Source organism: Cygnus olor, chromosome 4 (assembly GCF_009769625.2).
Source record: "Cygnus olor isolate bCygOlo1 chromosome 4, bCygOlo1.pri.v2, whole genome shotgun sequence".
Lineage (NCBI taxonomy): Eukaryota > Metazoa > Chordata > Aves > Anseriformes > Anatidae > Cygnus > Cygnus olor.
The window spans coordinates 32,544,887-32,567,820 of record NC_049172.1 but is presented as its reverse complement, the minus strand read 5'-3'; the positions used below and the strand labels follow the sequence as shown (position 1 = coordinate 32,567,820).

The window sequence follows — 22,934 nt, the reverse complement described above, 5'->3', positions numbered from 1 at the left end:
GTTAGTTTATCGTCTGCCTCCTAGTCTGAATACTTGCCTCCTGAAATACAGATTCATGGTTTACTAAGGGGAAGGCATCAGAACCATACAAACATACAAATAATTTAAAGTCACTAGAGATATCAGATGAACGGGTGCTATTTCTTCTGGTGTTTCCTATTTGGTTTAATAGTCCCTAATTGCTTTTTGATCTAGTGGTCATAGCATGTAACATAGCTTTGGCAAGGTGTCATCATGTCGTCCTACTGCTGTCATGTCCCTGCAGAATGTTGCGCCTGTTCTCAGCAAGGTATCTCTGGGATTACCCTTGGACACTTCCCATCCTTTTAAAGACCAGCTTTGTTGTTGTAGGGGTTGAGAATTACCCTGAGAAGAGACCTAGGTGGTTAGCTCCTAAAAAGTTAGTTGTTGTTCAGTTACGTGTTCTGTCTTGGCTGTCCTTTTGCAGTTCCCCTTTGTATGTCCTTCATTTCGGCAGCTCAGCTATTTGCAGTCACATTTCCCAGTAGCACAGTTGTCTTGCAGGTTGGAATGAGGTCCAAGCACCCCATGCCAGGCATATACTCCACCCTGATAGCTGCGTGTTTGGAGATGTCTTCTTCTTTCTTTTATATGGTACCATAAACCTTTAGTCCGTCAAAATGAAAGCAGGGTGGGAGGAACACCACTCCTGGTCACAGCTGTAGGAAGGGCAACTCTGGACCGCCTCACTCCTTCATTATGACCAACAACCTTTACAGTTTATCTGGTGTGGATAAACACTGGCTTTATACTCTAATCTTATCTGGAAGTGTTATGATGTATAGTCACATTACCTCAACATTCTCCTAGACACTGCTTTGACGTATGCGACACATTTTACACCGTTTCAGTCCATATTACCTCGGACATCTGAGACAGGCATTCCAGAGTCTTTGAGATAGAACAGCTTTTTGGGAACGGAAGCTAAATACTCAGGCTAACAAATAGATTTACCATCTGCTGTCTTTAGGATTATTCTTTTTGCATTACTGTATTGTGTCAACTCTTTACATGCAGAAATAGGTGTCAGTACTAGTAATTTTCTAGCTTTTCTTCCAGCTATGAAAGCTGTTGGGATTGTTGTGTGTAAATGGCAAGTACTGTCTCTCTGCTGGGTGTTTTTTTTTTCAATCTGAATAAGACCATTGTTGAAATATTGGCACTGCTGTGAAGGCTTCTTGTCACACTGAAAATGTTTAGGTATTCTCAAATGTTTAATTTGAAAAACTTGACGAGTTCTTGAAACTGGCAAACCTAGAGCTTGCTGCAGTGTTTCACTCAACAGTTCAGGGCTGTGAGTGGCACCAGAGTAGCCGTAGTAGAGTGGATTTAAAAAAAAAAAAAAGAACAGGAGAAGGTATAGACATTTCTAAATACGTTAACAGGTAAGATAGGTTCTCTGACTGTGTAAGCCTTATTCGAAGTCCTGCTGTTTGTGCCTTACAGTGATTAGCAGTTCTGTAAGAGGAAGAAATGCCTATTTGGAATCTCCTTTGCTTAACCCCTCTTGCAGCTCATGTTGATTTCCAAGGAGCCTTTGTTGTGACTGAAGCAATGGCCTTCTCTGATACATCACTTCTGAACAGATTCCTAGCTAAGTTTCTTACTGCATCCTGTTAAAACAGCTGACAACTGTTACTTACTTGTTATTCCTGTCCAAAGCAGGGAAGCTTTTAACTGCTTGTATGTGCACATCGTCGCGCTGTTCAGCAGGCCCCGACTGGTAGAAGTTGTGAGAGTCGAGTTTTTAATGAGCTAGAATAGCTAGAATTTGTTTTTTAAATATATACAGAAGAGAGCGTATCATACTACTAATTAGCTCACCCACACACATGCACGCCCAGGTTATCAACACAGTGTCTTCCTTCACAATCTTTCAAGCCCGTCCTTTGCTCTTATACTGTTTTAAAACCCTAGTCATCTGTCACCTGCTTTACTGGAATTGTTTCTATCAGCTCTACCCTTTTCAAACCATGTTTGTATAGTAACTGTCCCCTCCTTCCTTCAGTCAGCGCTCTGTATGGCTGATCATCCTTCATGGTTTTCATCTTCTGCTTCCTTTTTTTCACCCCTTACATTAGCTATGGGTTTTTCTCCTTTTCTGTTTACCATTAGCTGATAGAGGTTTGCCACTACCCAAGCATGTGCCCCATGGTATCTCACCACCTAATACATTAACTGCTTTCCCATACGCCCTCGTGATTTGATTTTATTGTGATCCATTTTAGGGTGTTGGTGTTTCTCACTTGTGTTGCTCCCTAGTGCCCTGAGTGTTTGCAATGTTATGGAAATATTTAAAAACAAACAAACAAACAAACCACCACACACACACAAACAACAGAGAAATGTTTACTCCTCAGGACTGTTGCACTTGGCTTTACTTATTTATTTGTAATATGGGGAATATTTGACTTAGTTGATTGGCACGTGGCAAAGCACTTAGAGGCATATATGAGGATGAGTGGTGTACTGGTGTATACTCTTCTTCAGAGATCCTGGATTTCTATTTAGGAGTGCAGCATATCTGTTCTATGCCCCAGTAAAATCCCAGTACTTGTTAGTAAGTACTGCTGGTAGCCTAGAAATGTCTGAGAACTTGAGTGGCAGGAGTGCGGTAGCTCTCCTATCTGTGGGGAATGATATTTACAATAGTCATATTTAGTCCAAGTGTTCACAAATCGAATAAAAGATCAGGCTTTCTGTGTTTCATAGCTGAAGCAAATTATTTATGTGAGAACCTCCAGTATCTAAAATCTAATGTAGTGTGCATGGGCATGCACGGACAGTGCAAATGCATATTCCATATACAAATATGATGAAAAAATTAAATTAGTAATTCTGTTCCCAATTTGAGTAATACAGAACTGAGCATACAATACAGTTGTGCTGTCTTGCATGTATGCATTACACTGCTGTATCTTGTTACATGCTATTGTGGAAAAGATTTTGTTATGCTTGGAGAGAGGAGGTCAAGGCTGGAAATGTTTGAGTTATTCATTGTGATTTTAAAATAAACCACATTTTTTTTAAGCTCTTTTGTGTTCTCAGACTAATTATAAACCTATCTATTGTATCTTCTCACATGATTAATAGCAACCATTGTTGTCAATGCCCATAGTTTCTTTGCAATTCCTGGCTGCGTTTGGTGTTTTGGTTGGACTCCCACTTGTAGAAGCGCTGGAGGTTGTTGGTTCTCGTTAGCAAGACTTAGGCAACGTGGCTGTAGAGAGAAGAGGCCTCTCCCATGGGCTTTTGAGTAGCCCTGGAACATGTAGGGGCAGCCATCCAAAACTTTTGAGCTTTGGTGTTTGTTTGTTAGTTCCGTTTATAGGGAGTGTCAAATAAGTAACTTTTATTTCTGCTTTGTGATGGGAGAAAGGGACTTTTTCAGTCGTGAATTGTGTAATAAAGAGGGAATGCACAACCAAGTGTTGTTGTAACTTCATTGAGGTGTTGTCCTTAGCCATTCCCCAGAGTATTTCTAGTTTTAAGACAGAGTTAACATGGGATTCAGTCTCCTGTCTGGAAAACTTAAACACATAAAGAAAACCAGGCTACGCGGTGCAGAATTCTAGGACAAAAGGGACCTCGTAACTCTTCCATGTTTGTGTTTTTGTGGAGTGGGTCACTATCCTCTACCTTGCTTGGGTTTGGGGCTTGTCAGGGAAGATTCTTTGTTATTCCTTATAAAGGTAGTTTTGGACATGTAGGGCAAAGACAGTGATGTTTAAGATGGCTGATGTGGGATGGAAAAAGCGTAACCAGGCTGTGAGCACATCTTTATTTTAAGGATCATTACACAGACTCTCTTTTGGGCTGGCAACTGCCCCAAATTTTTGCATTGTGACATTCACAACCCATCTTATCCATCAGAAGGCAGCCAGGTGAATGTCTTCTGTTTTGCTTGTACAGGAAAATTCCTCTGGGTGAATTCTGGGGTTTTGACACCCTTGTGCCACTTCAGGCATTTTTCCTGGTACAGGGTGGGAGAAAGTGGATTTCATCCAGCGTCCACAAAAAGTTTTGAAACGTTCGACTCTTGGGGAAGCAAAGTTCACATTGCAGCATTAACACTCCACGTAGGTAACATTGATTCTACTTACAGCACTACATTTAAATGTAGTACAGGCAGCCTAAGTTAATATTTGTGTGAGTATCTCAGGCTTTGTTCTTTCTACTTTTTGTGCATTTAAATCTTAAAATTGCATCTTTCTTTAAATGCCTGTGGTTACGTGATCTTCATCTTGGTGATTTGCGGGTGGCAGTGGTGTGCTTCTTTTGTTGTTTTTTTGTTGTGCCCCCCCCAAAAAAAAAAATCTGAATGCCTGTGTCCTTTATAGCCAAACTGGTTTGCAATATACTAAAATGAAGTTGGAGATTTTACAGGTTTTATTGTTCAGAAAGTAGACCGCTATGTTTCGGGAAGGTTAAAGAACCACCTGCAAAGTCTGTCTGCAATATTTACTATCTCCCACCCCCCACTTCATAATGTAGGGGAAAAGAAGTGTTTATTTGGGTTTTGTTTCTAGCTTGTTTTAACACCTTAGAAATATCAGGAATGTCAAGTCTGGTCTTTCCTGTTTTTTGTTGGCAGACTTCTTGAATGACTCTGTAAATTAGGAGTTTTCTCAGGCCTCAGATAAATGGTATGCAGTTTATCTTTAGAAGGAGCATTTGTCTGAATATTGTGAGTTAAATGGCAGGTTAGGAAATTGCGTTAGGTAGCCTGAATAAAAATTGCTTTTTTGATTGGAATTCTCTTTCTGTCATAAGTTTTTTTTATTGGTTTGTTTTGTTGTTGGTTTGAAATTTGAAAAGGAAGTTTTGTTATTCTGGGTTTAATTTCCAATTTTTGTTTTCTCTTTACTAATGTGCTCTCAACACTTCTGTATTTTATGGTATGGAAAAGAAAGAATGGGAATAAAGCGGAACAAAGCGATTTAAAAATCCTTTTATTCTGCTAGTGCAGAATTTATTTTAAATCCCTGATTTATCATAACTTGTGTTGTCTTTCACTATAAATCAGTATTACTCTTTTTTTACAATGTGAAATTAAAAAAAAGCCACAAACAACAGCAACAACTAAAAAAAAAAAAAAAAAAAAAAACAAATCATGGGTATCTTGCTAAATCCTGGAAGCCTGAAAACTGTTGATGCCCTGATGGAGTGTGTCTCTTTCCAGGATATCTTAACAAGCTTCCTAAAACTGAAAAGCAGCTGCGTAAATGTGGTTATGAATGGACCTTAAGTGTAATGTCATAAAAGGGAAGGCTGATGCGTGTAAATCAGTGGAAATGTACAACTGATACTGGATGTGAACTTGTTGGTTGAATGAAGAAATAGCATAATTGTGAGTGAGCTCTGCTTTTGGACACAATTGCTGTGTTGGGAAATATGGAAGAAATTCCAGTTATACTTAAGTATATGTGCATGTATTTTCCACTTCTTCTGTATAAACATATACTAAGTATGTGGGCAGATCAGTGGCTTGCAGATCATGCAAATATATGGATTTTGGTGGAGCTGGGAAGGAAGATTGACAAAATGAATGCAGTGATAGTTACTTTACACGTAAACGCTGTCTCAAAATACTGACCACAAATAACTTCAAAATGCAACCTTGCATTTATCTTTAAACTATTTCATATGAATGAAAAAAAAAATAAACTCAAGAGCATTAGGTTTTACCCCTTAAGAGAGTTTTAGAGGAAACAGTTGAAGCAAGTATCTGGAAAAAAAAAACACACAGATTTTAGCTGCATTGTGCCAAAGAGACTTAGGCAGTCTTACGCTGAAAATGCTGAACACAGTTAACTTTAAACTACACCCAATACTTTAGGTTATGCCCAAGTGTGTATCGTAGTTGAAGAGTTGAGGATCATTTTTCAGATCATCACTTAAGCAGCTGGTTCCTGGCAGAACAAAAATTTAGCTGGAGAATGGCAAATGGACCAGTGAGAAAGAGAAGAACTGATTCTCAAGGGGAAACTGGAACAGTGTTGTCCTAAACATTATTATGAGGCCAATTTTTTTTTTTTAAACACCGACTGAACATGTGTAAGGGAGTAGCTGGGGACGGGGAGTGGAGGAGATACAGAGTGATGGTACCATGTTTTTTCCATTGGATTTTGTAGCTAGGGTTTGGGGAGAAGAGTGATGTTACTGGTTTTATTTTTTTCTGGTTGGGATGTGCCCAAATTACAAGATCTTGGACTGTAAAGCTGTTTAGCCGCTGAGTGAACTCTTTAACTCCTGTTAAATTTACTGTTTTTCAGGGTGTTTCCTTCCAGAATCAAGTTAATCTTGATCTTCAATAAAATTCTTTGCTAGTGTTTTTTTCTCTTTTCTAGGTAAAGAAATTAAAAGCCTTTGATGGAGATGTATCAAAACTGTCTCAAGCTGATTCCTTCATGTATTTACTAATCCAGGTGCCAAAGTAAGGAGATAGTAGGTTTATTCTGTTCATGATGGTTCTCTTTGGCTGTCAGTTCTAAACCTGTTTGTTTGTCTGCTCCAGTTACGCTCTTAGGATTGAAGCCATGGTGTTAGAGAGGGAGTTCTCACCCTCCTGTGCTTCTCTGCAGGATGACATGAAAATTATAAGACGGGCAACAAAAGGTAATTAAGCATGTTGGGACATGTATAATACTCTTGTTTTTGTTAGCATGTTAATTAGTCTGCATTATGAAGACCAGAGCTTGAATTTCAGGTACCTTCACTATTAAAAGGAAGCTAACTCCCCTCTGACAAATGCCATCAGGGTGTGTCTGGTGAATCTTTGCTTCCAAAATCAAAAATCTGGAGACTTGGACACACTACCAATGAGTTCATGAAAGCCTACAAACAGTGTGTCCTAAGCTGACGCAAGCAAAGGTGTTCATGATCAAATTAGGACAAATCCTTGTCATTTGAATACAGTTCACTCTTTCATGTATCACTGTTGCTGTGATTGAATCCCACTGTTAAACTTTTTTGCTCACTTTCAGAGATCCATAGAGGAAATCACTGTCTAGTTTCCAGATTTCCCTATGTGCAGTTGCCTTTTGAGGTGGCAGTACTGATGGGCTAAAATCTGTACTATGGAGACATAATTCTATTGCTATTCCTTTGTCTTCCCTTGTTGTTGAATTCATGTTCTCTACATTTCACAAGCTTTGAAATACTACGACTGGTTATTCTAAAGCTAATCTGGTATCTTCTGCTCTGTGGGAAAATAACTGAGTTCCTAGTTTCGTTTAACATTAATGCTGACATTTTCAAATGCCTTGAGTACCTATTTGTCCTGTTTCTCAGTATGAAAGTCCTGCTTCATGTTGGTAAATTTTCTGACAGACTACTGGAGCACTGTCTAGACTGCTTCTAGTGGGATAAAAAGGCACAGTAGTCAAAATATTCAAATATGAGCAGCAGCGCTTAGGATAGTCATTTTTAGTGAAGGGAAAGGGAGAAAAGTCTGGTGTGTTCTTCCCAACTGTGGGGATTGAACTGGTCCTTCCTGACTCAGGAAAATGTCCCTTACCTTAAGCTGAGGTTTGAGTTTGGCCTTTTATTGGGAGCTCTTTGAAATCATTGTTCTTTGTTTTGAGCAACAGACATAGGTGAGGGGAATATGTTATGTATAAAAGCAGCCGCGCCCTATTGTCCTTCATGTCCTTCACCCAGGACCTTTCTGATGAATTCTTTCCCTCCAGAGGAGACACTTTAGTCTCCAGATCCTGCACCAGGCCAGTCATGCAAATCAGACTGAGCTTCCCTGTCTTCAGTCCAGTTGTGTCATGCGCTCCTCTCCATTTGGTCTTTTCACTTGAGGGCTTGTTGATAGCCTGAAGTTGTTTAGGAATTCTGTCTACTTTTCTATACCCATCTACTCTGTTTCTTTCCTTGTAATTAAGCTGTGAGAATATTTACCTAAATCCTAACGCTGATAACCACTAAGGCTTAGGATGGTCTAAACAGCTTGATGGATTCTCATCTCGCCTGCAAATGGATGTATCTCATAGTGACGCTAAGCAGGCTCTTAGTATGCAAAATCTTTAGACGTTGCTTTCTCTCCTTGGCCTTATGAAATCCAGTATTCTCTTTTGTATTCTCTCCTCTTTCTTCCCCCTTACTTCCTCACCTATAGCTTGTTAGATCACAGACTGCTTAATTAGTTATATGACTTTATCCTGCTAATGCTGAAATCCAAAGATACAAAGGCTATCTGCTTCCAAAATGATAGATTAGTGCATTGTTTTGAGCAGTTAAATGTGGGGTAAATTTCAGAATGTGAACTTTGAAACAAAATAATTTTTAAAAGTATTTATACTGCAATCAAAAGGATTCCACCTTTTATTAGTACCTTACATTAAAAACAGCTCACATTGATTTTCTTGCCTTATAGGTGATTTGCAAATTTGCAGTTACTCGGTTTACTGTGCCATTGGTGTAATACTAATTTATTAACTCTTAGCAATTTTGAATTCCTGTCTTTATTTCTAAGGTGCTATGCTCAGTGACTTTTAAACACGTGTTGTTTTCTGTTCATGTGTGGGGTGGGTGAAGAGGTGTATGAACTCAGAACACTATTGTGCATTTTGCAAAAAGGGCATGTGTACAAGGAAAGCTTCTGTGATGGAAAAGCTCTAAGTGGCAGTTTTATTCCATTTGACTCTTTGTTTCACAGTGAATATAACTTTGTGCTAATCATCTTTGATGTCACTGAAGTAAAACAAATGCCACTCTGAGTTGGTGATCATATAGAAATAAAATAGTGATTCATAATGAGATAAGAATGGAAAATTAAAACATTGTCTGATGTCTTCTCAGGCCTGATGCCTAAGTCTCCCCAAAAAGAGTAATTGTTTAAAAATCCAATCTTGACAGATGGCAATGGATCCTGCAAGGTGCAGAACATTTGCCTCACACTGAATTTAGTAGGTTGTGAGGATACTTGCATAAGATACTTTGCACATTGCAGGATTAGGCCCCAAATGTTTTGTGAGCTACTGGGGGTTTTCTTGGAAATACTACACTTGCAAAGCTGAAGTCTGAACATATAGTTGAGGTTTGCCAACTGTGCTTGTGACTTTCAATTATATAGGACCTTTTTTTTCCCATGACCTTTCAATTCACTGTAGTTTCCTGTTAAAATAAAAATCACCATCTTTAAAAGCTTGATGTGAAGAGCAGTTTAAGTGTGCGTGTATTTGTAAACAATTATTAGACAGCAATTTTCTGTTCCTTACAGAGTTAATGACTTGTGAGGAGCTGCATTCCATATTGCACTTGGTCCTCCAGGCTGGGAATATTATGAATGCGGTAAGTGACATCTAAAATGAAGATGGCTGATTGACCAAACTTCATTGTTAGTATTGCAGTCCATTTATGCCACACACCTCAGCTGTTTCCTTCTTCTTAGGGAGGTTATGCTGGCAATGCTGTTGGATTTAAACTGTCGTCACTGCTCAAGCTGGCGGACACAAAAGCAAACAAACCTGGGATGAGCCTGCTGCATTTTGTTGCTCTGGTATATAAAGGCTATTTTGTTGGTATAAGTAACTGGTGCAAATCTAAAGCTATAGATGTTAGACAATAGAAGGAGCCGTGTGTCTCAGAAAAAGTGGCTTGTTTAAGGCTTTGATCCTCTTCTCCTTACACAAAGTTCGCTATTTTTTCTCTCTCTGCTCTCCCTATCCAGAAATCCATAGAAAGCTTGATTTTTTAATTTCATGTAGGAGCTTACCTTCATCTAACTTTCTCACTGTAGCTTTTCTCTTACTTTCCTGAATTCTTATAATGTAGAAGTGACTTCTTTTGATAAGTACTCTTTTAGTCATCCTACTGAATCTTTTCATCAACATGTTTCTGATTTTTGTTTGTTTGGTTGTTTTGTTTTTCCACCTTTGGTGACTGACAAGTAATTTTAAAGCTGCAATAGACTTTTTTTTTTTAGTTATTTTTCCTTCCTTTCAAACTTCTTGATTTTAGAAGGGAGAGAATTTAAATGCTTCCATATGTGCCTTTGGTTATCTGTGTACAAACTGGCTTAACACATTTCTAGTCAGCAAACAATGGGGTATTAATTGATGTTTGTGCAGGAGACATTGTATCTGCTCAGACAATAGGAATCAGTAAATTGTTCTTTCCCTAGCATTCCCTATTAATGTGACTTGTGTTCACGGGCAGAAGCAGCTATTGCTGTGGACTGCGAAATGGAAGCTCTTGTTTAATGTTTCTAGTTCTCATCCCTGCCTTTCTGTTAAGTGGCGTCCTCTGCTCAATTGTGTTAGGATTGCACAGGAAGGAAAACAGTGCAGGAGACAAAACTTTAAATGCCCTCCCAGAGGCTTTAGAACTGTTGGACTTAGGTACTTTGGCATGGTAATGGAATGTTAATGGGTTGTGTGTGTTTTGGTTTTGTTCTGTTTGCTTCAGGAAGCCCAAAAGAAAGATGCTGCTCTTCTCAACTTTTCAGAAAAAATTAGGGATGTTCATGATGCCGCCAGGTAAGCCAAAAGAAAACTGAAAACTTAGGGTTAGACTGTGACTTGGAACTTTTTTATTTGTGGAGCAATGAGGCTCATTCAGAGAAATCTTGGCACAAAAACTGAGATCTTTACAAATGTTTACTATAGCTTTGAGGGCTTCATTTCCATTTGCTAGCAGAAATATGCCTGCAATGTGCCTTCAGGTATAAGGTTTTTTATGACACGATCTCCAGAGGTGTTTTGTAGTTTTGTCTCTGTCAAATAACATGCGCATGGATGCTACTTTTAAGAGATCATGCTAAAGCACATTACTGTTTTTCTTTAAACCAGTTTTCATCTGTCTCTGAGCAGGCTTCAGTACTCTTCCAAGCGTGGTTCCAGATACAAGTGCTGGCCATGGCTTCTATTAGATGTGTTTTGATATTTGGTTTGCTTCTCCATTTCTGTCAGGTGGAAAATCTGAAGGATTTGGGGCTCTGTGTTTTCATCTCAACATCTCTAGCTGCATAATTTTAAACCGAACCTGATTAATACCTTGATAACTTTACTTGCTTTTGTGAGATGTTGTGATTTAAAGCACAAACCTGGAAGCTAGTGATCCTGGAGCTCTACTCCCAGTTTTGCTACTTCCTTACTCCTTGAGCTTTGGGCAATCTATTTACATTATTTTCCCAGCTGTAAAATGGATCCAAGCTCTTATATCTGATGCAGAATTAAGTCATGTCTGTAAAGGACTCTGAAATCTTCTGAAGAAAGGAGTGGCCATGGAGTTAATCAGAAAATTTTTGATGGACCACCTGTGTGGCTCTCTGCCATCCAACCCACACACCTTCTTGGCAGTCTGCCTCGTGGCCTGCTGGGGAATGTAGCTTCCCTCGGCATCCAAGCCCCCTGGCAAACTACAGGGGAACAGGCAGAATCTGAAAACTGGTGATATTTTTCTAGCCTTTCGGTTCTTTGATCACATTTGTTAATGCTGAAAATCTTCTGTTGTAACTCTTGCTGAAATCTGTTCATGGAATGCACTCTACAGGAAAATGAACAAAATGAAATACATGTCTTACCATTGGGCGTGAGGAAGATCATTATTAGAGACAACTGTCATGTACAAGTTGCTCATAAATCCTTCCAATTAGAGCATGTTAAAACAACTGCCATTATGTACTTTATTTTTATTATCTCACCTTCTTTCCTTGTAGTCCTTCATCCTCCTCTTTCATAGACAGAAAAATATAGCCTGTATCATGTACGCCTTTTCTCATTTGCAAAAACACCTATGATCTTCCCAGAGCAGGGAGCTAACCTTTGGAGATGAAGTAAGCAGAGAAAACGCAACACACGTTATATTCATTTATACATGCTGTCACCATGTTCTGCCATGTGTACTTCAGTCAGTCTGCCACAAATCTTCAGCCTTACTGTTTTGAAGTCTCTCTGCTGGTGAATTAAGGGCAGTTAGGAGCATACGTGCAGTTGTTAATTTTTACCGTTTTGGAAATAGTGGTGCTTTAACTCCAGACAGAGCTCAATTTCCTTGTGAAGGAAATGTCATGGGTATAGAAGTGTTTACCCTCAAAGTGACTGAGGGATCTGGGTGGAAGCTCCCATCGTATGGAAAATGCCTCTCCGAGGATAAGATTTAGATTACATCAGATGAGAGCTCTTTCCTGTGGTCTTACATTTGTTGAGTTACTTTTGCCTAAAAACAGGAGCAGCTCTGCTGCTGGTATGTGATAGAAGGATGAAATGTTACGACTGCTGGGTCGAGACTGTGTGGGCTGCATTGCTGTGACAACTTAGAAGAACGTAACGTGCAATTTCATGATGCCTCATGCTGTTGCCAAAATGGGCAGTCCTGGCTGACAATCCCTTCTGACCCCCTTTTGTGCCAGCTTTGGCACTTAAACAGTAACGTAATCAGGTGGACCAAGGAAATGATCCATCTGGAAGCAAATTGTCTTGGCCTTTCCTTGGATTAATTTTCAGTTCCCAGATATGGCTTGCCATCTAGAAGATGAGTGCTAGCACAGGCCGCAGGGAGAAAAAAGGAGCGCTTGGGCAGGGTGGCATTGCACTTTCAGGTGGTAAGGCTGGGTAGGACTGGCTCGAGTTAATTGAGAAACCACACCCCATGGGAATCTTTTCAGGTTGCAAATAAGAAGAAGTGTGCTTATCTCTCTCCTAACTTTCGATTTATACTCTGGAAAGAGTTCCTGAACAGGCAGGTCTTGTTTAAAAGCCAGGTTGCACCTCATGTTAAACATCCATTTTTGATGCATATTGTGGCTAACCTAGGGGCAACTCTTTCTCACTGATAAGTACTCTCTGTGTATGCGTTTTTTTTTTTAGGTTATCCATTGATAATTTAGAAGCAGAGCTTCAGTCACTGTCTTTCAAAGCAAGATCTGTTAAAGACAGCATTCGACGAGACCCGAAACTCTTTTACCAGATGGAAAGCTTTCTGCAGGTTTGTAGGATATCTGTGTTAATGTGTTACTGTCACCTGAATGCAGTAGCATTCCTCAGCTCAATGTAATTTTTGTGGACAAGTTAATAAACAGAAGCATTGTTTTAATATGTCTACCCTGTCGGTTGTACGAAGGTGTTCCAAATATATGCTGTTTGTCAAGAGTGTTGGAAAGACTGTATTTTTACCGGCAGGGATGTTTAGTGTGCATTGGCTGAGGCGTGTTAGGCAAGCGTGTTTGATGCATGTGGAATGACTGTTGGAGATCTGTAGTTAAAATGTAAGACAATTGGGACTGATCTCTGGTTTTGTACTTAACACGCAGATACTGCACTTCAGGCAGCTGTGACGTTATATTGGATCATGCCAGTTTTTGCTGAGGCTGTGCTACGCATATTAATCCTGATTGTTAGGTGACTGGAGAGAGATTGTTAGCAGCTTGCATGCTAAGGGGCTGTTTTCTGTACTAATTTGCCCTTCACACAGTGTATTATTCTAAGCCATGCCATTACTTCTTGGTAGGCTCTCCTTTTCTTTTTTCCTATCGCAGTGACTTCATAAGCATGAATGTGTATAGCACTTAACTTTGAAGCAGAGCGCTTAGCTTTGAAGCAAAGTTCTTGGTATTTTCCGGGTGATGCCTGGAGAAATATGTATTATACTTCAATTAAATGTTTTTTCTGTTTCATGCTATAGATAGTTATTAAAAGTGAAAAAGCAGGCATTGGAACTGGAACTTAACCCACCCTGATTTTCAACTTGCAAGTGTAGTTAATAGTCCTGTAGTTTTACAGGAGATGTGAAGCTGATGAAGAAAGAGGCGGGTTAAGATTGAAATAGCTGTCCTCATTCACTCTGAATTATTGGCTTTTATCCATTGCACCCAGACTCTTTAATGTTCTGTTCTGTTCTGACATGTTTGGGATTTTTTTTTTTAATTTAATATATGGTTTTACGTAACACTACAACCTTGTTTAGGCCACATTCCAAAAAAATGTTGGGAAAAAAATAATTTTACAAATACATACCTTACACAAACACTTCCGGTTTTTGTTTTTAAATTGCAGATGATAACCAAGCTGATTGAAAGTCAGCTTTCATTATCTCATCCTCATGAATAAATTACTGAAATATGTGGGAGGAACTAATTTTCTGTGTATGCTCTTGTCAGTTGTCCAGTTTATCTTCTATCCAGCTTTTCTTTTTTTTCTGAATGTTAACAAGTCAGATTTGTTCCTACCCTACTGGCATCATTTGGCAAGTAGCTTTCTGGCAGGTGGGGTTGTCTTAAATGGTCACCAGTGCCTCCAGCTGCCTATTCACACTCCAGTGCTGCAGTACAAGAAGTATTTAGGTGATCATGAGGTGGACAGTGTCAGAACAGATTTGTCCGGAAATTACCTTTCTCCCCACATTACGTTGAGTCAGATGTGTTCTCAGATGTGGGACTGTGCAAGGATGGGAGTGAATGGCTGGTGATACAGACAGGGGAGACAGAGGAGCAACTCCTGGAATTCTTTTAAGTAGTTCTGCTGCTCAAAGTCTAACTACAGTCTTACTGTCTTCCTCCTGATTTTTTTTCCAACAATCTGCTCCAACCCTGTCTGTATAGCTCTACACTTCTGACTCAAAGAACTACTTTAGAGGGACGTTTTCTGGATGTCTTAAAATATATTTATAGTATACCTGTCTGGCATGAAAGGCTTTTTGTTGTGGTGGTGGTCTAAGGTCAGCTCAGGAAGCAGTGGATTGTATGATGTATATCCATATTTGTGCATTTTTTTGAGAAAAGTAGAGAGAAAGAACTATCCCATTTCAATTGAGTTGAAAGTTGCAGGGAAAATAAGGCATGTAGAGCTTTGTGGGGGCTCCAAAGTGGTCCACCAGTGTCCTAGTACATTCTTTGGTTTTACTCAACTGAGAATTAAAGTTCTATGTCAGTTCAGGGGCTTTTGAACTTTTGCCTGGTTTGTATCCTAGTCACTAGAATTTACATTTTGATTGATGCATTTTGCTTGACCTTCCTTACTCACTTTGCAGAAATGACAAGAAACCTCTTTTAGTTAGTAGGAGTTTTCCCTCAAAGTCTTAATTTCCAGGGCTCTGTAACAGCTTCTAGGATGGAAAGTGATTTTCTTAAATTCCTAATATTTACATCACCTGTTGGGACTTCAATTTTTCTATCTAGTTCATGCCACTGTGTTTTTTGCTACAGTTTGCCGTAAGACATCTAAAAGAGCTTGAACACCAGAAACGAGAATTGCAAAAGGAAGGAAACGCTCTCATTGACTTTTTCTGTGAGGACAAAGAAACTATGAAGTTGGATGAATGTTTCCAGATATTTAGGGACTTCTGCATTAGATTCAACAAGGCTGTTAAGGTAAGCACCGTTAAACTTGCAGTAAGGCTGTTAAGCACTGACCGAGATTCTCACTCGTTTGAAATAATTGCTGGCTCACATGGATTAAGTTATTTGTTTTCTGCCTAAGGGACACTTCATATCTGGTGGTATTTGGTATGTTTGCCAGAATGGCTACAGCAAACTGCCATGGAAATGGTCAAGCTGCCCAGCCCAGTATGCAGTCCCACTGTCGAGTCATCAGCTCTTGTCCTGTTCTGCACCTTCTGCTCTGGCTGACCAGACCATTGAGATGTTATGTCAGGGTAGCCTGTAGGCCTGCTTGTAGGTGGGCTTCTTCCTCCTCATTTGGTGAGAAGGTTGATAATTGCTATATGGTATATAACTAACTGTGTACCTTGAATTGGTCCCAAATAATTAAAGTATGCGAAGATGAGCATAGGCAAGGAGCAGTATCAGCATTGGTTACAATTTTGGTTGAGAAGGGTCTGCCTGTCATTACAAGTAATTTTTAGGACTTTATAAATAGCATTAATTAGATGGATCCAGAAATTTATTTTTTTTTCTGCCTTACGCGATCTGCATTTGACAGCACTTTGCATAAAAGCCTTAGTTTAGAAGAGAGAGACGAACGTTCTTGATTATAGCAAGCTAAGAGGATGTTCAGTTAACATGCTCATTGTCCCATTAGCTTACCTACCGTTTACCACCCAAGGCAGCATGTAGTTATGCATGTGAATATTATACAGATATAAACGGTGGTAACTGTTGCAGACATTTCAGTGAGAGATGACTTTGTGCATTCACGAAGGATGTGTTCAATTATTTGGGGTTGGGGATTTAATTCATAATCACACATTACAAGTCATTGATGAATAGCTATTACTTCAAGATCCCATGGGGATCTCCCTTCCTCTCTCTGTAGTAAGTAGTCACACTCAAAATAATGACAAATTAGACTTTTATTTGTGACTATTGAAAAGATTTACTTACTGGGTATTTCATGTGGATTACCTATGTCCCTACAAAATTAACGGAACAATTTAGAATAGAGACTGCAGTTCTGCTCAATGTAACATGTGGACAGCACAGCCAGCAGTGTAAAAAGATGGCTTACACACGATAGCTAAGTGCACATATTTCAAATGTTAAAACTTTTTTTTTTTTTTTTTTTTTGCAATTTTGGAACATGACTCTATGTGCTTAAAATAGATTTTTCATGTGAATAAAATCTCCAGAAGCATGTTTTGGGTGAGGTTAAAATGTTCTGTGTCTAGTATGGAAGACGAAAGTAGTATCTACAACTATTTTTAACTATTTCTCTTTACAATGGGATATTTAAAGTTAAGCTTTAGCATTAGGCAAGAATTAATTCTGTAATTCCATGCCTGTGAAAGAAAGCTCCCTGTCACAGACATTCTTCCTGAAAAGCAAGTTTTTTCTTTTTCCTTTCTTAGCTGCTTGGGTTTCTGAGGTCTCTAATGCATCTTATCTTTCACAGCCCAGTGTCACCTCAAATCCACTTTAAGAGGTGTAGATCAACCCATTCATCAAAAGGAGTTTCAGCATTAGGCTTTTGTTTACTGAAAGCTTTCAGGCAACTGTTTATAGTTGTGCAGCTCCTCTGTTGTCACAACAATGGGAAAATCAAACTAGACAGTGCTTCAGACAAATAGAGGTGTGTTTTTTTAAACAGTGTGTCATACAGGCTTGCTGAGGGCAGACTTAACAACATGCTGGAAAATTATGTAATTTTTGAGTCCTCTGTCAAGACTAGCCCTTTCTCTTCTTTCTTTTGCTACAGCTGTACTGGCTCTAGAAAACCAGGTTCTCCATTTCAGAAAATAACCTGGAAAGGTCAACTGAAGTTGCACCTAGATTAAATCTGAAGTGTAGAGGTGACAGTTATAATGTTGACGTTCATAATAATCCACTGACAATGATTTTATAGCAGAAAGGTGTTCCAGTGTTGTCTTTCAAACACAAACTGCTGCTTTCTAAACCAGAACCCAGTAGCTTCATTAGCAAAATCTCCAGCCTGCCCTGGACAACTTCTGAGCAGTAGTTATCAATTTTTGAAGTGAACAAGAGATCCAAATCTGGAATGAGGCATTTATTAATGGTCCTTGAGTGGTATCAGTTGATGTCAAAGTAATGATAATGAGGCATTGTGTAAACTTTTTCATTTGCTTTCATATGGAAGTAGGTAATGTCTTTTCATAAAATTTCCTATCTGTTGTGCTCAAGTTGGAGGTAAGTAGCACCCCATAGAAACTCCACTTGCTGCTCCAATTGCAATTGTTGTAATATGGGACAGTGGAAGGAACACATTGACTGTGTGCTCATCAGACGAGTTTGTCGTAAAATACGTAATGCTCAGGTGGAAGTTTACTCACCAGATAAAACTGCCAACTCTAAACATACTGCGAGCAGATTTCAAGCTCTCCATGTATAGCAGGGACTCTTTGAATGCACTTGACATCTGCTTGGGTTTGATAGGTCACGTTCTTATGCTGTGCGGGAACTTGCACTTTTTTTTTTTCTTAGGCTGACCAGACTGATGTGCCTCCAGCATTAGTTATGCAGGGAACTGCTGCCCATGTGGTTAATGGTTGCAGACTGTGATTGCCCCAGTGAATGCATGTGGGTTGTATGTATTGGGGGTGGAGGGAGGGTGATGGCAGAAGGAACTAACTTTGATAGGAAGAAATAAAGGGAAAGATAAAGCAAGGTAACTTGTTCTCATGTATAGGACACTGTCCTCTGTAACATGGGATTTATGCATTTCTTCATCAGGAAAACAGGGAACGAGAGATTCAGGAACTTCATCATCTGCAAAGGCGAAAGGAGCTGGAGGAGAAGCGTCGATCCTGGGCAGCTGGAGAGCTTGGGAGCTTTGGACGGAGCAGCAGTGAAAATGATGTGGAAATGTTGGCCAAAAAAGGACTTGAAGAGTTTCTTCCCTTCTTGCAGCAAAGACCTCAAAGCCCTTCATATAGAAACCCCAATTCTAGACGCTCTCGACTTTCTCTGGGGATTACTGCAGACAGGGAACTGCAGAGTTTCCTGGAAATCTCAAAAGATGAGGATCCAAACAAGTTTAACAGCCTTCCCCGTACAAACACCCGACAAGCAAGACCCAACGTGGCCTGGACTGAATCCAAAGAAACTAGAGATCTCAACTTAAATACCTTGCACTTGCACCAGCAGTCCGAAACCAAAGTGAAAAGCGGTGATCTTCTGCAGTTGCCCCCAGCACAGTCCAGTCACTTCGGTGGCTCAGTCGGTCCTGGTGCCCGTTACCCACCAAGAAGCACCAACTACAACATGCACACTTCTAATGCCTCCTGTGAGGAGTCCGCTGATATAAATGCTCTGGCCCTTGCAATTGAGGAGCACGAACTTGTTAAAGGATTACGTAAGTTTGATATTCAAGGAGCAAAGCCTGCAGAAGATACACCTCTCATATACTTAGAGGATGTCGGTGGGACAGACTTGGAGACTCTAGATGATCTAAGCTTGCATTCCCTTAGCACTGCTGATGATGACTTGCCTCCAGCTTGCAGGAGCTCCAGAGAGGCTCATGACCGTAAAGCCAAGGCAGTGGGTTGCAAGAGCGAAGCTTCAGAGCCCAGCAGCAGCAGCCCCATGTCTATGGATACAAGTGTTTCTGGAAGTAGGGAAGATGGGCCAATGTTCTATGTGTCGGATACTACGACTGACTGTTCTTTGACGCTGGACTCTGAAGAGGGAAATGATTTTAAATCAGTAGGCAACGAAGTAAGAAGTGAGGCTGGCAAAGCATGCTCTTCTGTGAGTGGTGCTCAGTACAGGTCTAGAACGCTCTTCTCGAACCTAAATACTGCATCTGCCAAGAATCTGTCTCCTCACACTTCCACAAATGATAAGGATGATGCCAACAGCAAGCACATGCTTTCTAAAGAAAAGTCCATAAAAAATAAAGACGCAGTAGGACCAAAGAGAAACTCTCTAAAGGATAGATCTCCAAGTTCCTCCAAATCCAGTGGCACTCGCCCAAGCCACACAGCTTCTTCCAGACCTGTAAGAACTTTGAATGCCTCTGAGAATGAAAGTATGAGGAAAGTGGTGCCTATTTCTCGGTCTAACAAAGCACCAAGCAGTGTGAAAAAGCCCGAAGCCAAGCCGGCACCTCGTGAAACTAGCGCAGTGGAGAGTCGTCTGTCTCGTCGCAGCTCTGTCCGAGGCACAACCGACACACTGCCGAGAAGTCCTTACAGGCACAGCATGTCAGTAGAAGAGCCAAAGTTACAGAGGGGCACTGTGACCTCAAGCAGTGCTCATTTTGAGAGGGACAGAGTCGCTCTCAAGAAGCCCATCTCTAAACCTATTAGGAGTACTGTAAAATCGAAGACAGATGAAATAAAGATCTGTCGCTCCAGCGTAAAACCACAGACCCCTGCAGATGACACCAAAGTTGTCCCAGTCAGTGTTCCCAAAACACCATCCACTGTCCCCAGCTTTGCAAGGAATACAGTGGCTTCTTCTTCAAAGCGTGCAAAAGTGGATCTATCCAGCTCATCCAGACCTCCAACTATCACAAGGTCTGTGTCCCAGAGGCTGCCTAAAGCAAAGCCAGCAGCGACCTCTGATGAGATGAGTCCAAAGGAGAACGGAGGCAGTACTTTAAAGAGAGCAAATAGTGCCAGAGTGGTTGGGAGAAGCCTCCTCCAGGGAGACACTGTCAGCACAAAAGTGGAGCCTTCAGCAAAGGAGCAGGCAACGGAGGAAAAGTCCTCTCTTAAACTGAAAGATGCAAACCGGACCACAATAGGTAAAATACTAAAGCCGTTACTGAAGTAAGGGAGAGGTTTTGTGAATCTTGGAATGTGAACACTTGTTCAAGCACTGGATGTCTGCGTCGTGGAATTCCTTAAAACGGTAACATTGCTGATAAGCAACATCATGTGCTCTTAAAGTACCGCACACCACTGGAAAAGGGCAACTATTCGTGTTCTGGTCTAAATCCTTTTTTATGAATTTGAATGTATTTGAAGCTACTGTGATGGAATAAGAGTGTAACAGCAAGTCTTTGAGTATTTATCATATAGAAGGTCACCAAAAGCCAAAAATTTTAAAGCAGTTAAACTACAAGATGAAACGCGTTGTGACAGAAAACATGGATAAAGGCCAGTTTTTATGTACATAAGATTATTCCTAAGACTCAAGCGTTTGTGCTGGTCGGTTCCTTATTTGATGTTAAAGTGAATCCTGTGGAACAGTACTGAAAATGAACGTGGGTGATTGTGCTTTTCGTTGCTTCTACTGCCTCGGATTCAGGAACTCTTTTTTGCCTGTTGCAAAGTCCATTGCTGGCAATTGGACAGACTGGGAACTGCTGGCCAAAAAATAGTAAAATGGGATATTTTCTGTTTGTGGCTGTCTTTAACCTCACTGAAGAATTTCTAGCATGTTTTATGAATGTGTACGTGTGTCTGGAGAAAACTTTCTGCTGGCCAGGAGGCTTATTCTCCAAGAATGTGGCAGCGTTGTCTTGCATGCACAAGTAGATATGGCCGGTGCTGCACCGAGTAGCACAGCCGGAGGCTGTGCCTGTTGGAAGGGCCATCAGTAACCATTGGGATGATGACTACTCCTCATCTGACTTGTTTTAGTCACAAGCAAACTTGCCAGCTTTGGGTCATACAGAAGTGCCATATATTTATGATACATATCAAGGATGTTTGCAGTTCAAGTCTTGAAGGCTGCGTTGTAGTGCCGAGCACTTTCGTACTATTCCATGTTTCCACTGGTTTATCTACTACCAAATTACTTGAATGTTGCAATGGCTCTGATTGAGCCATCAGTTTCCCTGCCTCCTCCTCCTCCTCTCCTTGTCAACATGAATATTTAGCATGAAACACAGAGCTTACGCATGACAATGTTTTTGTAGACTTCCTTGGTTGCTTCAAATGTGGTTTTTAATGTTTAAAGACTCCAAAGGATGACTTAAACTAGTATTTGATGAGCTTTTTACAAAATAAAAACAGCTCTTTTTTCCTGCAGATACAAATTTTAACATCTTACCAGACTAAGGTACAGAGAATGAGGGAAAACTTGTTCAGCGTGCTATGCATCTTCCTAAGGGAAATGTATGTAGGTGAGGAAACTGACCACTGTTCTCCTAAGCATCTTATTTAAAGAGTTGCCTTTTTACTTGCTTACAAATGAAGCCTCATTTAAGAATAAAATAAAAAATAAAAGGAAAATCTCTTCAGACAAGTGGCATTGACTTACTAATGGTAGATCTGCTTGTCTGCTCTATCCCTTGGTGCTGGAATGAGAATGAGCCGCTGGATTGCTCACATGCTTCTCATGGGATAGTATCAGGGACAGCTACCTTTGTACTTTGAATTTGGCAAGGGGCCCTTAGTGCTTCCTTTATACCAGCAAATCTTAATGCAGACATCATACCCAAACACCATGAAGTATTACATAGGGCTTCTTGTTTGAGTCTGTCCCACAGGGAGAATTTATATAGCCCACTTTTTGGTCAGGGTGAATTTTTGCTCGAAACCCTATAAGCTTTTTGGATGCTGCCTCCCTTGTGGGTTAGATTTAAAAGAAAAAAAAATCTCCCTTTTCCTTATTTGTATCTGTGTGTATGTATGCACATCTGCAAAAGCAGATGATTAACTCTTTTCCTTTATTAAAAAAAAACACAACTTTTATTGGTAGTAAGCTTGAAAAAATAATTTAAATGTGTTTGGAATATGTAAATAAGTTTCTATAAATCTGTGTAAAAGAAAACTGAATGTATTTAATGGAACATTTATACATTTCGGAGTAACTTGGTAGTTTAATAAAGTTCCCATTTACTGGGCATGAGCTTTATGCTTCTCTTTCCTGTTACGCTTTTGGCTTTGGTCCTGGAGGTCTCTGGCAACTGGAATCTGAGTGTAGGTGACTGTGGGAAAATCCCAAAAGGACGGACTTCACAGCAGAAATTCTGGCTTTTAAAATACCGGGTTTGTTTTTTGTACTAAGACATGCAATTTGTCTTTAGTTTCTGAACGTTCCTGAGGCAGGGCTTTCTGCACATGTCTGGGTATAGCGTGGAAGGTATTAGATGGTAGATGCAGCACTTTGTGTATACATTGCATGATGTGGCCAAGACAAATGTTCATGGCACTAACAAGTCTGGATCTGTCACTATCTTTCATGCCTTTTAGCTTAGCACACTTTATTGAGAAATCCTGGTTTACAGCTCCCAGGGCTTTGGAAATAAAGAGTAGCCTGTTTTGCAGGAGCAGGTGGTGATTTCTACACTGCAATTCTGAATTTTCACATTCCATCCCATTCTCCCATAATTTTTCCTGCTTTGCTGCTTAAAAAAAAAAAAAAAGAACATCTATGGGTCGGAAAAAATGAAAGCCAGCCAGCCTCCTTGTCCTCAGGGAGCACTTCCTCCCCTCTGCTATGGAAATGATTTTTGGACTGGAATTGCTGCTATTTGCAAACTTGTTTAGCCCCTGACTTTTCTCGTTTGGTGAGTGTGTCTCTCCCCGTGCGGAGCGGCAAGCACCTGCTGTCTGCCAGCGCTGAGTGATGGCTGCTGATGGAATCTACGTGGGAAAGC

The 22,934-nt window shown here is 40.3% G+C and overlaps 1 protein-coding gene across 2 annotated transcripts in view; it reads left to right on the top strand.

Moving 5' to 3' along the window:
- The window catches only part of FHDC1 (FH2 domain containing 1), a 35,945-nt gene extending 13,767 nt beyond the window's left edge, over positions 1-22,178 (top strand). For both annotated transcript variants that reach the window (XM_040555912.1, XM_040555913.1), the window contains exons 5-12: positions 6,372-6,457; positions 6,539-6,639; positions 9,251-9,321; positions 9,422-9,529; positions 10,438-10,508; positions 12,840-12,957; positions 15,173-15,337; positions 18,113-22,178. In XM_040555912.1, the coding sequence (XP_040411846.1) occupies positions 6,372-6,457; positions 6,539-6,639; positions 9,251-9,321; positions 9,422-9,529; positions 10,438-10,508; positions 12,840-12,957; positions 15,173-15,337; positions 18,113-20,158 (2,766 nt within the window). In that variant the 3' untranslated portion in view covers positions 20,159-22,178. The remainder of the gene's footprint in view (positions 1-6,371; positions 6,458-6,538; positions 6,640-9,250; positions 9,322-9,421; positions 9,530-10,437; positions 10,509-12,839; positions 12,958-15,172; positions 15,338-18,112) is intronic.
- The last annotated feature ends 756 nt before the right edge of the window (positions 22,179-22,934 follow it).